We start from the raw sequence: 17,201 nt of genomic DNA on the forward strand, positions 1-17,201 counted from the left end.
AAGTAACTTAAAGTTCGCAGGTAGATTAAGTCCCACTACCTCTCATTATAAACGATGACCTTCAATAAAGTATCTACATGCTAGGAGTGTTCCTGCGTTTAATGGGCGCATTCACGCATTAATGTTCATTGTGTAGACAACATCCCATTGGGTTTGGCAGCGACGCCTTAGCACATCTGTCCCCAAGGAAGCGTGAGGTCAGTTTCTCCTTGTTGCATAAAATTTGTACCTGCATTTCCACATGATGAGTTTCTTTGCCTCCCATTGATATGGTCTGTCATCCATCGATGCTGCAGAAGCACCGAGTGGTGCTTTGTGGAGTAGCAGAGCAATGTCTAATGCCTTTACCATCACAGCAATAACAGGACAAACGTGCGTCTTCCACAGCATACAAACTAGCTACTGCCTGACTTGACCATTGACTGGGAACTGCTCGGTTTTCTAGCAAACGTTCTGTGCTTCACCCTGCAATACAGTGCACAAATGAGTCCACCCAGTACCGTGGCAGAGTGTGCCAGTACAGTGTTGAGTCCTGGGCCACCATGTTTCTGCTCCATCTTGCTGAGAGTTTGGTATGTGACGTCACTGTGTTACCATTCACTTCTTCATACATACCCTGCCTGCCTGAGATACAACTGCACCCCACTGTCTGCTTTCAGACTTGTGAAATAACGAAGTCACTGATTAAATTATTCCAGAATCCGGTTGTCTGGAAGCGCTCACAGGCAGCCAAGATCCTGATAACCCTTGTGGTTTAAAACTATTAATATTTTACTTCTTAAGGGATTTCGTATTCCACCCTATCTGTATTTTATACGTTCCTAGGTTTGAAGATGACCAAATAAACAATTCAAATTGAAGAGCCTATTTACATAAATTAATCAAAACGTGGCGCACGGCGTTCTTTGCCAGTCGCCTTGAGAAAATGCGCTTAAATGAAGATATTTATTGTATTTTTCCTTGTACTTAAGATTGTCAAATAAGCCAGCAAAACATGCATTTAAGCAAGAGATCGAGGAGGTTTGAGTACACCTGCCTCTGGCTACTGAGCAAGATGAAAATCATAAACCAAATACTTCATAGGAGTATTGGCTCCCAAAACATTGGTATTCTGGGGCTCGGCTGGTCCTCATGATATTCAGGCATAAAAACTACACGTGTATTTTAAATTAAACTTGTACAATAAAAGTTAATCATAAATATGTTTTACCCTAGGTCTTGTTACAAGATTACGGTATCCAGTGTGTCCAAAAAAGAAGGCTGCACCTACAACCGCTGGGTTCAGTTATGGTAATGACACCTTATACAGTTTTGTCAGACGCAATGCTGTCAAAAGATTTGCTTGACTAATTTATTTCCATTCATAAAAAATAAGAGATTTTGGCTGTTAAACATTCAGCGTGTATAGAATATTTGATTGAAGTCTAAAATTCAAGCCTAGGACTTATTAATGAAAAAGTATATCACATTTGTGCAGCCATAAAAAACAGCTAAGATAGCAAGGCCTTTATGGAAATGACTGGATTTGTTTGCATACACAAACATTAAAGTTATTCTAGATCAGGATTTTACAGTGTTGTTTTCCTTTCTCCTTTTATCTCAATTTGTTTTCTAGCTCTAACTTATCCCGGCCCTAAGAGACAATTTACTACTGTCCTTTTGAAACGGTGATTTGAGACAGCACAAACACACACACACGACACACTAAGAACAACAACATCATTGTATTGAATCAAAGGGAAATAATCCTAGCTAGAATCTTGACATGTAAAGCAATGTATGGTCATTATGCCAGCATGTTGTGCTCCCAGGTTATGGCCACGAACACGGATGACACCAGCTTTGGGTTGTGCCTTCATCGGTGAGCTTTAACTGGGAGCACAATGATATTGACGATAAAAGCACAGTGAGAGGCCCTGCAACACCAGAGAAGAACATCCAGGTTGCACAGAGTTCTGCTCACATTTCTTTCCTGATTTGTCAACCTTTCTCTGATAATTGCTCCCTTTTACAAGGCACTGATATCTGTATTTGTGTTGCTGACCACTCTGAGAATGCCCAGATCATACTTTTTCAGTAAGTTACTTTTACAACACAAATGGGAAGGATGCATCAGCTCTGGGGTTGTTTTGTTTACCACATTTGCCCTTAAGCTGTAACACTAGTAGAACATGCAACCCTTTCTGGAAAATAGGGCTTTTTTTGTGAACTTGATTGTGTGGCACAAGACAGACTGCATTGTGCCCAATTCCCTATTATAAAAACATCGTTCAAGGACACATTTATGATACCTAATCTGTATTTTCCTTCTTTTAGACAAATGGGAAATAAACCCATCAGAATTAACATTCATGAAAGAAGTAGGCAGTGGGCTGTTCGGAGTGGTGCGCTTGGGCAAATGGAGGGCTCAGTACAAGGTGGCAATCAAAGCAATTCGGGAAGGGGCCATGCATGAGGAAGACTTCATAGAAGAAGCTAAAGTGATGATGTAAGTCCTTTCTATTTTAATTTATGAGAAATCAAGCAAAGCTAAAAACACATACAGAACACTATGGAAAATCTTTAGAAGCCTTTTTATAACCTAGTTTAAAAATTATAATGTTGAGGTTTACATAAATATACTATTTTTTTTTTTTAAATGTTAACGTACCGTTAAATACACTCAGAATTGTTATGTATTAATGCAAAACTTGGACTGTTTTATTTTGATGCCAATTCTGGACTCATTCTCTAAAGATTAGAGCCTGTTTAACTCATAATTGCCTCAAATGCAGCTCTATTATTTAATGGATCATTCACATCTTTCTTTGTGCATGTTCTGCGATGTCACACTGTTGATCCAGGGACAAATGACATAACATAGCTGTTGTAAGTTTATTAGTAGAACAGTTATTCTTTCTACCATACTTCCAACTCATCAGGTAAGGAGTTTAAATCTTTGGAAGAAGGACATTTGGATGTGGTATTCTGTATTCTGCTCTTCCTTTACAAGACACAAGAAGACACAACTCTTTTTCTTAAAATGCAAACATTTAGAAGACTTGAGTGTCAACCTCGGATGACAGAGCAATGGCGTATTGTGGAGAATCCCACTGGTATTGCTCCTTCCTTGTTTATGCTTAAACGTATGCACATCAGTCAGAAACAATGAGGCGAAAATTGAGAGTGAGAGAGAGTGGGAGGCACAGGCGCCATTTGTCTGCTTCTTGGGACATCAGTTGTGTTGGCAGAAATGGCAGGTATACAGTCTTTGTGCAAATAAACATACATTTGTCGGATTTGTAAAAGCAGACAGATGACCATTGACTATTATAAGCATTTGCTTACGAATTCCTTGGCAGATGGGGTTGTTATAAATCCCCACACAAAGAAGACACGTGAGGAACCTCAGGCAACTGAGCAAATCTTAGACTGCCTATGATGGTTTAAGCATAGACAGTGCAAACAATTTACCTTAACAAGGAATAGTCCCCAAAACCAAACTAACATAGGAGAGCTGAGATAGTGAAAATTCAATAAAGGGGAGGCAGAGGAAATAAGGGGATGAAATATCCGGAACAGAAAGGCATACAACACAGTGGGAAGGCAGATAATGAATGCTTGCAGCAGACTCAAATACTCCCGCTGTTTGGAGTTTCAACGCCAGAATAATTAAAGAGGTTACAAAGATGGTCATTCAAATGTTCACTTGAATTCCTGATAGTAAGCCCTTCTCCCATGACGTCACCAGGAACAACAACATTAGTGGTTCAGGATACAAGTCGAATCCCCTGAGGACTTGTGATAAAAATGTGATCCTTTTGTTATAAGTCCATTGTAAAGCTGAATATTTTCTAGGGATGTAAAGTTTTACGTTGTCTTAGTGAAATCACTCTCTTCCTCTGCTGTCAAAGCTCTGATCATGGACAATTCTTGCTGCGCTGACAACAAGCATTGGCAAAGCCAATAGGTCTTTCCAATACAAGCTATTGCTATTGGCTTTGGCAGTGTGTTTTGCCATGTTGTACACCAGTGTGGCTGCTGTTCACCATGGCTAAAAGTTAGTAGAGTGTCATAGAGTGGAGTGGGGGAGTAGAGTGTCATAGATGGATTTGTTGGAGTAGAGTGGATTAGGAGGAGTAGAGTGTTGTAGAGTTCAGTGGTAGAGATTGTTGGAGGATGCAGTGTTGTACATTGGAGTGGTGTAGAGTGGAGTGGGGTGGAATAGTGTGGAGTGGGTTGAGTGGTTGAGGTGGATTGGATTACAGTGGGGTAAATCGGAGTGGTGTGGATTAAACTGGATTGGAGTGGAGTGGGGTGGAATGGACTTGAATGAATTGGAGTGGAGTGGATTGGATTAGAATTGATTGGACTGGAGTCGGGTGGATTGGAGTGGAATGGATTGGACTCCGTGGATTGCATTAGAGTACAGTGGAGTGGAGTGGGGTGGATTAGATTGGTATGGAGTGGGGTGGGGATGGATTAGACTGGTTTGAACTGGGGTGGGATGGGGTGGATTGAACTTGGGTGTATTTGATTGGAAGGGATGGACTGGATTGGAGTGGGTTGGATTGGATTGAGACAGATTGGAGTAGGGTAGTTTGTACTGTAGTGGATTGGGAGGATTGGAGTGTGTTGGATTGGATTGGGTGAGTGGATTTGGGTGAGTGGTTTGAAGTGGATTAGAGTTTGGATGAGGTGGATTGGATTGAGCGGGGTGGATTGGATTGGGATGGATTGGTGTGAGTTGGGGTGAGGTGTGTTGGGTGTACTGGAGTGGGGTGGATTGAGGTATACTGCGCGATTATGTGTTGAAGCATACATTTGGAAATTACACATAGGAAAGAAACAATGCCGCTTTGCAATATTTAGAACAAGATAATCGTCATCTTTTGATAGCAGTGCCTACAAGCAAAAACAAAACATAATTGCTAAGTGAGAAAAGAAAACTTGGGAAGATAAAATAAAGTTAACTCTAAAAACTAAAACTTTGCAATTTTATTTTGTCCTGCTGGGAACGATTTTGCCAGTCACACACTTTCTGTTTGATGGACACTAGAAGTAGTGCATGATTTTTAGATGATCATTTTCCACTTCTGACTTTGGTCCTACATGATTGTTTGTTTTATTTTTGGATGAAGTGGAATTTGATGTGTCTGTGCACTATTTTTTGTTTATTATTTTTCAATGAGCTCTTGATGACAACTAATGACATTGTCATCAATGTGAAGTGAGGCGTGAATGTTTCCAAGTTCATGTCTAAAACGTATCGCGTTAATAAACATCCTTAAATGCACGAATACAATCTGATATACTGAGGTGAAACGTTTCCTTATGTTTAAGAAATACACGTTTTTTGAATTCTGCAAATACTTTTCCAGATTTTTACATGAGGTTTGTTGCACCCTTTACATGCAAATGTTGCCATGGCTCCACTAGTGCGAGCGTTCTTAGATCCAAGCCAGACCCTCACCTTTCCCAGTTATTTAATTGGCTCGCACAACACTACAGAATCAGTGGAGCAGTTCCAGCCACGGAATGAGCAGACCTAAAGCATACCCTCGTGATAGGTGTCCATAACCTCCTGCACTGTCAAGTCAAAGTGCTCCATCAGCATGAAGCCCAGGCCATAGAGGTCTCTGAAGAGTTTGCAGTTGTGTAAGGACGTCACGGTGATGAGGAGGGCACAGTTTTTGCTCTGCGGCCTTCCGGCAGACATGCTGGCTAAGAAGGGTGAAGGAGACCGTCCAGTCCTGCACCTGGTAGTGAGGTACCCTATCACTACCATTTGGGTAGTGTGTGGCCTATGAGGCACGCAAGCTTTATGTATTGCCTCCACACCCACTCATCCTGGCCGTTACTTTGAATTAGGTGACTCAGGTGATTCAAGAGGAACTTGTAGCTGAGCGCCCAACTGGGAATTCCTGACGCTGCTATAGTGGAAAGTGATTAGCTGTTGTCAAAAAAACAAGTTCAACTAAAGCATGTTTCTTCTGGCAGTGACACAGGCATATCTTCGTCGGCGGGGAGCGGAGCCTGGGAGCTAATCCCTCCCTTCGCATTATTTGTACACCATCGCTGGCATAGGGCAAGAGCACACAGATAAGAAATAGTACCTTAATCATGTCGGGAGCAGCGGACATGCATGGATTAAGTTTGATTAATCTGTGCCTGGTCCCTGCTCCACAGAACGAGTGGAAGTGACCTTAAGCCCGCACCGGCCATTTAGAAAGCAGAAAAGGAAGACTGAAACCGCAACCAACAAATAGTAAGCAAGGGCAATCTGGAAGCCCTTTACTGATTACTACAGCGTCTCGCAAGTGAGCACATGTGCTAGTGCATGCTATCACAGGCTCGACCCTAAAAAATAGTCTTGTCTCCATCAGCAACTTATTTCTCATCATCAACTGCACAGACTGATTGTCAAAAAATGGCATAATGTTTCATTTGTTCAAAGCTAAATAACAGTGGTCTGTACCAAGGAAGCACTAGCCACCCTCTTTCTCATAGCCAGCAATGATTTATTGTTTGGTAGAATTGATCTGTTAATTTCTGTGAGTGTGTAGCACATGGGATCTTGGGCCCCAGCACTGGGACACTTCACCTTGAAGTAGCTATGCTCTTTACAAGCTTCACTATTATTATTATTATTATTATTATTATTATTATTATTATTATGCCCGGTATCCACAAATTGTTTTCTGAAATTTTGACATTTGGCAAGTGGACAGGAAAAGTACAGAAACTAAAACAACTAACATTACAGTAGTTGAAGGAAGATCCCGGGTAATATAAAGGCATGGAAAAGAGGTTAAAGTGCTTTGTCACATCCTCTTTTTGAGGACACTCATAATCCAAATGAGCATGCTGAGGACCACCCATGGAATTAATATTTTGCTCCCAATGTTAGCCTGTCATTTGTTCCTTTCCAAAGTCCATCTGATATGAAAATCACATTTAGAATAATAAAAATGGTGATGATAGAGTTTGATGATCCTTTGCGCCAGCCACAGAAAGTGCTATATTTTCCTTGAAAAGCTAGATTGTCGTTTTAGGTTGGTTATTACCATTCCTCCGCAGGATCTATTGTTGGAGTCTGACACGCTGCTAATGACAGCACCATTGTAGCTACTCCTGTTAATGCCCTGCTAGTGATGATACTATTTGATATTCCCATATCAAGACAGGTAAAATTACAGCATCTCTCATGGAAAAATATTTTGACAATTTAGTTTGGTTATTATAGTTCCTTCATAGTAGCAACTGTTGTAGTTACATCCACAGCTACTGAACGTCCCTTTTTAGCTCTTTCAGTGAACGCTTGACAGGATAGGAAATAAAAAGAACTGGATTGTGATCTTTTTTGCCTTGGGTTTCACCTTAAATCTGACTGTAAAATGATGAAAGGCATTTAGGAATGCCTGTTACCATGTAGTCTTGTACATCATCTCACACAAGTCTGAAAATAAGCTTGTGGGAGAAATGTACACCACGACCTGTTTTTATTATCAAACCAGCTAAATGCTATTCTTATGTTCTTTGACAGCTCATGAATAATTTTAAATAGTTGCCCATGGTCTCCCATGGAATAAACAAGGGTACCAAAAAAAGAAAAATAATAAGCAAAGATGTATAAGAGTTACTAAAAAAAAAACTAACTCTTCCATAAGGAACAGTGTATAAGGTCATCGTAATAAAAATCTATCCGAGTTTTTAAATTTGAGTGAAAATAGCACAATGCCAGGGACCTCAGTTATCTTCACCCGGACCTAAAGCCGAAGTAAGGCCATCGAGTGAGTGCTGAAATAAATGCTAATCCAGTCAGGGATTATATCTTCAGGCTTGGAAACATTTTCAAATGAAAAATCAGCACACCAGGTCCAACACAAAACCTGTGTCGCGCAAAGTGGTGTTGAAGAACAATTGTCCTGGTTTAAAGTCTCTTTGATCAGCCTTTAAGGAGATGAAAATGTCAAAATGATAAGCTGGATGCGTATTTTCCTTTTTTCCTTACTGCCAAGATTATGGTCTGCCTATCAAATTTAGATGTGGGCAGACCCAAGGTGTAATTATGATGGAGAGTCCTGCGTGTCTACTTTGGTTACACCACTATGATGGCTGGACATAGAGGTCAGTTTTCACTGCCTATCACCGCCAGGAAAACCCTGGCAGAAAGAGGCAGTGAAAACTGTCTAATGCCCCCCTCACCACAGGAGAAAATTCCCATTACAATGGGGGTATTTTCTATTTGAAAAAAAAATAAATTCAAACAGAGGGCTCCGTCATGTTCATAGGGCCCGTGGCAAACTTTAAAAAGCATTGACAGGAACCACCGGGACAGTGGTTCCCGCCAGTGCTTTAGAAATGACTGCCAGCTTGGGGGTCATTTCTAAATTTGATGGGTGGATAGTCTGGGCCTGGCACACCTTAATTCCTCTGCCCTGCCAACATAGATGACTCCATCTGCCAGATAACAATGAATCAGGGCTAGGTCCTTTAAAGCTCTAGTAGTGAGAAGGCTAATGTTAATTCAGCTCATAACTTGTGTAACTTTTCCATATAAGACCCATAATATCTCCTTCCACTTAATCCCTCTATCATGCGAGAATAATTTGAAGCTGGGCTGGTAATTGGGCATTGATATGCCCATCTGCATATCTTAATTAGATTCCCTCCATGGTCCAGAGGTGTTATTAAGCTTGTAATTACCCATGGAAGGACAGTAGAAAAGCTTAAATTGCTAATCCCATTTACAAATTAAAGTATTAATATCTGCCCCCAATTTGAGGGGTTTGACGGACAATACATGCAGTTAGTAAATATTATGTAACTAGCTACAACTATTCCATAGATACTGAAAGGGCAAAATGTAGTTTAGCAGAGGGATTCCTGCAGGCAGAACCACTCTGCTGCTGTTCATGTGGCATTCAAAGATAGCAAGACGCATTGTGGTATGGGGAAATAAGTGAACTTCATCAGCCACATAACACAAGTATACATGTGACCAGACAGGGATGATACTTGCTGTTACAGGCAGCTTAGGGTGTACTGGACTGTGTACTAATGTTTGATACCTCCCATTCTCGTCCTTGCAACCAGTCGTGGCTGGCGATAATGTGAAGGGGCGGGGCAGCACGCACACGGGGGGTGTAAATAAAAAAGAAATATCAAAATAAAAACACTTAACTTCCTCCACCGCTCGTCGCTCCTTTGTCCCTCATCGCTGCTGCAGGCACAGGCTCCCAGCCTGCCCTGCGACCAATCCTGACACTGCTCAAAGCAGCATCAGGATTGGCTGAGACAGCCCAGTCAGGCTGCTCCCAGGCAGACTGGGAGCCTGTGCAGGCTCTCTCAAGCCCGGCAACTATGTTGCTGGGCTTGAGAAAGCCTACTGTGCATGTGTGTTTGGCCGGCCCAAGACGGCTGGCCAAACATACCATGCAGTGAGGGGAAGTGCTGGGCGCTGCCCTTCAACCCTGTGGCCCTGCCCCTTTAAAAGAAAAGGATAATAAACAATCTTTATTATCCTTTTCTTTTAAAGGTTTTGCAGCTGCCGGGGCTGGCCAGGGGAAGACGCTCCTCTGACCTAATGGAGGAGCAGCCCCTGTTGCGATGTCAGGCCAATCTCATGTTAAATGGAACTTCAGTACTGATGAAGGAAAACACTATTTTAAGCAAGCATACAGTGGTGGAAGCCTAGTCATGTGACCTTCGGCACGGCACAAGTCAAGATCATGAATGTCTTAAAAGACAAAAATGTGTTGGAACACCTTGATCAGATGTTTTTGTATAAAATTAATTTCTGAAAGATGCTTTATTTGGAGGTAAGTAATTTATTCATTTGATAAGAGATATTGGCTCCAATACTGAGCACATTCTTTTGTGAATTCATGTAGTTCGAAAAAACAACTGATTTAACTCTCTGTCCCTCCGATAGAGGATTTTGTATACATGTGTAAAGACAGCTATATAGATGCTGTTCAATATTATTTTTTCAGGCGTCTTACACATCCTAAACTAGTCCAACTTTATGGTGTATGTACGAAATCAAGACCTCTGTACATAGTTACTGAGTTTATGGATCATGGCTGTCTCTTGAACTATCTTCGACAAAGACATGGGCAATTCCATAAGGACATTTTGCTTAATATGTGCCTTGATGTTTGCGATGGGATGCACTACCTGGAGGAAAACAGCTTCATCCACAGAGACCTGGTAAGATAAGTTATGCCCAAACGTTTTTGTTGCCTATCACTTTTAGTTGATTTATGTCTAGTATCAGAAATTCACACAAATGTAATATAAAATAAGGTATCCCTTTTTTATTATGTATTAGATGGATTTCTAGTAGGATGTATTTCACTCTATACATTGTCTCATCTTCTGTTTCTCTCATGTACTGTAATCTCTCTTCTCCGTATTTATTCCATGTTATAATCAAACCTAGTCAATAAATTCCAAACAAAGCTGCAGACATATCCTCTCAGCAACTAAAAGTTCCACTCCATAGTGTAGCACTACATTTTAAATGGATTCATCAGCAATTCACTGGAGGCTGCATTCAATATCAAGAATATACGTGTTACTTTATTAAGTCTTGTAAGAAAGCAGTCAAGCAAAGCAGCATATTATGTGCCTGCTGCTGTGCTTGACTGCTTTTTTTTTAAGGAGACTTGATATAGAAACAAATATTTCTGATTGATACGCCTAACCGCAGATTTTCACTAGAAAACATGCATTAGACATCAGACTGCATCCAGAAAGCTTGACTGAAATTTCTGAGCGATACTTCTAACCACAGATGCCTCCCCTTAGAATATTCACCAGGCATCAGACTGGATCTAGAAAGCTTTTGCCGCCAACGCTCCATTGTGCCACTAGGTGGTGACATGTAGCCCTGTGTGGACTGATTATTCTAAGGTGAGAAATCTTCTGCCTGGAAATCCTGATCGGTTCCTTTCTTTGGTGGTCAGGGATACCAGTTTTCATCTACATCGATGACTGGCTGTTAAAGGCGGGCTCACCAAAGTCAGTCAGAGACCAACTCCACAGGATGGCATACCTCCTGACATCATTGGGGTTCCTGACTGCTTTGTGGAAGATTCCTTTAATTTGAGCTGTCCTGGATACTCTAAAGTTCCGGGTCTTCCTTCTGTTGCAGTGAGTCCAGAATATTTGGCCTATGATCCCGGCTCTTGTTGAGAGCAGGTCTTATGGTGCTTGACCTTTTAGCCCATTGCATCCTACTTTGCATATGCGGGTTCTATGCTGGAATGTGTGGTTCCAGTGAGTCCAGCCCAAGAAAGCCCATCAGATGCTATTCAAATTTCGGAGGAGACTGCACATGATCTGTAGCAGTGGACACTCAACCATAATTGGACCAGTGACAGGTTCCTTTCCCTTCCCTTCCCTTCCCAGAGCTGTGGTGTTGATGGATATGCCACTGCTTGGTTAGGGGCTAATCAAAGGGAGGGTGAGATAAGAGGACTATAATAGTTTGGTGAAAACTCAGCTCTACATCAGTCTGTTAGAGTTTTGGAACATTCATCTAGTGCTGAAAGCCTTCCTGACATCCATCAAGGGGAGGGTGCTGAAGATTCTCACATAAAACACAGCTGCCATGTGTTACTGCAACAAGCAGGGTGGAGTGGGGTCCTCAGTACTGTGCCAAGAGATTCTGCATCTCTAGGGTTGGCTGGAGCATCGGCATTTTTTGTGAACCACCTGGCAAGGTCCTTGAATGTCATGGGATCCTTGAATGCCATGTTGGACGGGCTCAGCCGGTGACATGTGCAAAATATGAATAGCCTCTACTTTCCATGGTGGCACAGGGCATCTTTCAACAATGGGGGAGAACCCTGGATAGGTCTTTTTGCCACAGTAGAGAAACGCAGTCTTGAAAGTTTTGTCTGTTGGAGTTTCGATGGAAAGACTCAATAGGAGATGCATTCTGGCTGGAATGTAACACAGGACTTCAGTATGACTTCCCGTCCTTGCCCCCCTCAACGCAGTTTAAAACAAAAAAAAAGGTCTGGAACAACTGGGCCCAAGTCACCCTGGTGGCTCCTGATTGAGCCAGGAGAATGCAGTACCCAGAACTTCTGGACATGCTCATCTGCCTGCCGATCAGGCTGTGGCTTTGGAAGGAGCATCTGTCGCAGCAGCAGGGCAAGCTCCTTCATCATAAACAGCCCACTTTACACCTTCATGCATGGAGATTGAGTTGCAGCAGGTTACTGTGTTTGATCCATCACTTGAAGTATTGTATATCTTCCTAGCCACAGGTCCCATTCCATGAAGTTCATTTATACCAGGCGCTGGTAAAAATTTGTGGCCTGATGCGGAGTCTGCAAGACAGACCCTTGACAAGCCTGACAAAACTGTTGTGTGTTCGATTTTTCATCTTGTTTTTGGCCCAACACCGCCTTGCTGCAGGCACTATAAAAGATTGACAGGCAGGACACCATAGTTTCATTTAGGACCTGCTTCTAGGCACTCCTCCATTGTAGGCAGTGCCAGAGTATGTGTGACTTTGTGCTCTTCTCCGCAGCTTCTCCAGCAAAGCTCTGCTCTGTGGCTTGCCATGGTATTTAGGGCCTGATTTAGGACTTGGTGGACGGGATACTCCGTCACAACGGTGACAGATATCCCGTCCGCTGAAATCTAAATCCCATTGTATCCTATGCATTTAGATGTCGGCAGACGGAATATCTGTCACCGTTGTGACCGAGTAACCCATCAGCTGTGTTCTAAATCAGGCCCTTAGTCTAACAGCAGTCAACTTGCTTCTATATACAATGTATGGATTGCCACTCTTTTTCAAGCAATTTAGTAGTTCCGGTTGAGTTAACTTTCTGCTTCGAATAGAATTTTGTAGCTCTAAGACATCCAGTGAGTGCAGTCTCCTGGCCTATATTTTTGGATTGGGTTAAGTGACTGGTTTCAGCCCATTTTAAGTAGGATGCAGTTCCCAGACTCTGACCTGAAAATATAAAAAATTATATTGAATAACATAATTATTAAGGCCTTTATTCTTTCCCTATGAAAATAGTACAACTCTGTTGGATTCTCATTATCAGAAAAATACACTCTGTCATGATGTGATCCACCTAGGGGGGGGGGAAACAACCTGCGTAAATAAGAGATGCTATTTCACCTGCATCACCTTCAGATTTAGTAATTAAATGCACAGCCCTTTTCGGTTTCATCATTAAGGTTGTGGGGATATGCAGGCTCTACCTGGTTTTAATACTGAAAGATTGATATCTATAAGCCAACTGAGTCCCCCATGTGCAAGTGAGGCAGATTTAGGTACTGACACCAGGTGGTAGGAATTAATGATCAATTCTTGCTAATATCATTACAGCTAAAACCACCTAGTGTGAAATAATCCGCAGGGAATAGAGAATAACCTCATGGACTCGGTTTTCTGAGTAAAATTCAGCACGTTAGCCCCATTTCTGTGTCAATTAACACTCCCATTTACTGCCTGCTCTGAGCTGGTGGTAAATTAGATCTGGGTACCGCCGAGGTATGCGGATTAGAGGAAGGGTGGTGTTGACGGGGAAGAGGGTATTGGAGAAGCTAAACTTATTTAACAAGCTCACAATTGTGCCCATGTCATCAGGAGTGGCTCGTGGGGCTTTGTTGGGGTAGCGCAGGGGAGGTAAGGGGGGTTGGACGAATTAATTTAAAGAAAACATTTTATTTCCTCTCCAGTCGCTGCAGGCAGACACAGGTGCCCAGCCAGGACGCTCCCAGGCAGACTGGGAGCCTGTGCATGCTTTCTCCAGCCCGACAACTGTGTTGCCGGGCTGGAGAGAGCCTACTGCGCATGTACATGCTCAGTAAGGGGAGTGCATCATCTCGTCATCCCCAATGCCCCCCCCATTTAACAAAAGAAGCGATAATAAAAATGGTTTATTATCGTTTCATTTGTTAAAGGATTTGCAGCGGCTACTGCTGGCAGGGAGGGCCACGCTCCTCCACCCTAATGGATTTATTTATACAAAGACTGTATGTCTTTGTATGAATAAGATGCATTGTTCAGTTTATTACGCAGGAAGTTTATTTTTCGACCAGTTGTTAAAATTACTTTGATTTGTTTTTCAGGCTGCCAGAAACTGTTTAGTGAACGAGTCGGGAGAAGTGAAGGTGTCAGATTTTGGGATGGCAAGGTAGGGGTTATTCCGTGGGCCTATATTGTAAATGTCACGTTTCACTTTAGTTCCCAAACAGACACATTTGAATTGCATCTTTTTCTCTTGTTACAAAACTTTTGTGTAGTTTTCCTACATGGCTCCTGCACATAATGTGTGCATTGTGTGTGATTTGTGTACACAGGAGGCTGCTCAGGTAACTCATCAACAGCACCAGCACTCTTGATAGTTACGATTTTTTTGATTATCCTGTGAAATAAATGTATCCTCTCCTACACCCTTATATACAAACAAGGAATACATTTCAGTGTTGTGTTGCCGCATTTCCTTCCTGTGTAAAATAATTGCTTAAATAAACGTTCTTATAAGGAGCTGCTTGTTGAACATTGAGGTGTTCATTACTTTATCCCGACCTGTTTCATTCTTATTACAAATAACCTCGAAGCAATCCCTTTTGTTGTCCAAGTGTTTACGGAAGAGCACGTGCACTAGGCGGTGTACAGCAGCACCCAGATGTCCTAGTGTGTGAGCCATTCATGAAAAAATAGTAAAAATAGGATGATTGCTTAAACGAAGTCAGAATCCTACTGAGTGTTTTTCAGAACAATAGTGCATAGCTCTTGTGAAAATGATGTTACTGATGAGAAGTTTACTGCTTGTGTAACACACGTAGGAGCTTGCCACTGTGTGGTTAGGCAGCAGGGGTGGTAACTCACTGTGAAAGGTGAGTGTGTTACTTGTGGCTGGGAAAGATTTTTGAGGCAAAAAACAGAGAAGTCTAAAGCTGAAAAGGCAAATCTCTTCCTCAGTTTCTCAGTGGATTCTGGGAATGCTAAGAAGCAGTTATTTGATGAGTGAAAAATATGGGAGTCGATATTAGCAGGAAAGTGGCTAGTGAAAGGGATGCAACGACTCTGTGATTAAAGCATAGGGCTTGCAACTGAACCTGCCTATTGGCAGGCCAGGCAAGCCATCGAAGTAGGCCTGGATAAGGATGGTGTGATGCCTTCTGATAGCACACATTATTGAGAGGACTCCAGCATTATAAAGGTGCCAAGGGAGGAATATACAGTGGCATGGGCATCCTCGGAAAGGCTAATTGAGACTAAATGAGTGAGGAGTCCAAACCAATGAATCACTTTCTCATACACCTGAACTCCGATTTTTAAAGTACTGGGAATTGTATATCAGAGACCATTAGCCCGATATTTCATGTCCCCAGTTAATCAGTTTGTATTGCAATCTAAAAGTGTAGTCTCTAACAGAGCTCTCTGTTTCTAAAGGTACGTCATCGATAACCAGTATACAAGTTCATCAGGGGCAAAATTTCCTGTGAAGTGGTCTCCTCCAGAGGTTTTTAATTATAGCCGATTCAGCAGCAAATCAGATGTCTGGTCGTTTGGTAAGTTTGTTTCTCATGATTGCTAAAAACGAGTCTACATGTTTGGAAATATGAAACATTTTTTGTTCTTTAATTCGTGGGTTGGATGTCTTTTTGACCAGATAACTATCACCTCAGCTCTTTTTCACGTCACTGTATATTCTTTTCCAGGAGTTTTAATGTGGGAGGTTTTTACAGAGGGCAAGATGCCCTTTGAGAATAACACCAACTTGGAAGTGGTGACCAGGGTGACACACGGGCAGAGGCTATATCGTCCAAAGCTGGCAGATAACAGCGTATATCAGATAATGATGAGTTGCTGGCATGAGGTAAGGTTGTACTGTGTGCATTTAAAGTTAACAACATAACCCAGGTGCTGATTTTTCCAGTCATATTGACATAGGTCTGGCATGAGCTTACAACATTGTGATGGCACAAGGCCACCCGCCTCCCATGCAAGATGAACTATTCCTGGACACACATATGCATCAAGGTGTGTACAGCATCAAAATGCTGATCCATAAGGCACCATTTGGGAAGGGATTAATATGTGAGTGATCCCATCATGATCTCCCTGCTCAGACGGTTAGCCTTATGTCTTAGGTTCTACCCGGCAGTGCAAAGACCCAGCTGTATGAATTGCAGCAGAATAGACTATTGGGAAAAAAGTACTGTTTGGTAAACTCCCACAACTAGCTCAGCACGTTTCTAGTGTTTATTAAATCTGTTGTAAAATCTATTGGCCATTGGTGGCAAATCTGAGTTGCACTAATTGTGCGTCTGGTGCCATACAGAATAGCACAAAGAAGCTTTGGAAGAAATGAAACAAACTGGTATTGTTGTTCTGTTTGCTGTGCAATGTGTTTTCCATTTTATTTCTGTAGCATTTGTTTGTATTATTGGTTGGTAAAGATTCGTTTTGGTTTAAATCCCACTGAATATGCAATAACAGTGACGCAAAATGCCTGTATATGTGCCTTGATGCGAAGTTGGTTGCGTGCAGCTCATTATAAAATTCTGATGACCTAGGATAACAGTTTTGCAAATATCTGGAGTGAAGAGACTAATTCCTCAGATTGATATGCATATTAAGTATACTTGTTATTCTGACAATCGCCAAATTAAAGAATTTGAACATTTATATGCACATTGAAATGTGTGCTCTGTCACCTCAATTATGGGTAAAATATTGACAAAACATTCAACAGCACGTACTGCTATGCTTGTTGTAGCACCAGTTTTCTGTATCACATTTGGAGGAATAACTCTTGTGTACAACACTCGGATGCTCTTCAGAACCCAGTCTGGCTATCCCAAACTCTATTCATTTTCTATCCAACTGAAGAGCTGGCTGCTGCTGTGCACTAAATCGAAGAGGACATGGGCTGTTACCAGAGTAGGCTCACTTCGTATGAATACAATCACTCATTCACTGCCTAGGAAAGATTGTTGACACACCAGTGCTGTCCGATACTCTTTTAATGTTGAGGTTCTGCCTACTGTATTAATAAATACAAGTAAATGGTTATTATAGAAAGGAGCAGTAAACAATACTCATGACAATGGAAGTATCAGGAGGAATACAGTGTCTGCTATGTTTTCCATCATCGATCTACACATGAAGTGACATCATTGGATTTCCCATCATCCTTCTGCACAGAAAGTGACATCACTCTTCCCCT

The 17,201-nt window shown here is 41.9% G+C and overlaps 1 protein-coding gene across 3 annotated transcripts in view; it reads left to right on the plus strand.

Moving 5' to 3' along the window:
• TEC (tec protein tyrosine kinase) overlaps positions 1-17,201 on the plus strand; it is a 495,677-nt gene that overhangs the window by 467,908 nt on the left and 10,568 nt on the right. For all 3 annotated transcript variants that reach the window (XM_069201615.1, XM_069201617.1, XM_069201620.1), the window contains 6 exons: positions 1,216-1,290; positions 2,317-2,488; positions 9,978-10,194; positions 14,092-14,156; positions 15,422-15,540; positions 15,691-15,848. In XM_069201615.1, the coding sequence (XP_069057716.1) occupies positions 1,216-1,290; positions 2,317-2,488; positions 9,978-10,194; positions 14,092-14,156; positions 15,422-15,540; positions 15,691-15,848 (806 nt within the window). The remainder of the gene's footprint in view (positions 1-1,215; positions 1,291-2,316; positions 2,489-9,977; positions 10,195-14,091; positions 14,157-15,421; positions 15,541-15,690; positions 15,849-17,201) is intronic.

Source organism: Pleurodeles waltl, chromosome 1_2 (assembly GCF_031143425.1).
Source record: "Pleurodeles waltl isolate 20211129_DDA chromosome 1_2, aPleWal1.hap1.20221129, whole genome shotgun sequence".
Classification (NCBI taxonomy): domain Eukaryota; kingdom Metazoa; phylum Chordata; class Amphibia; order Caudata; family Salamandridae; genus Pleurodeles; species Pleurodeles waltl.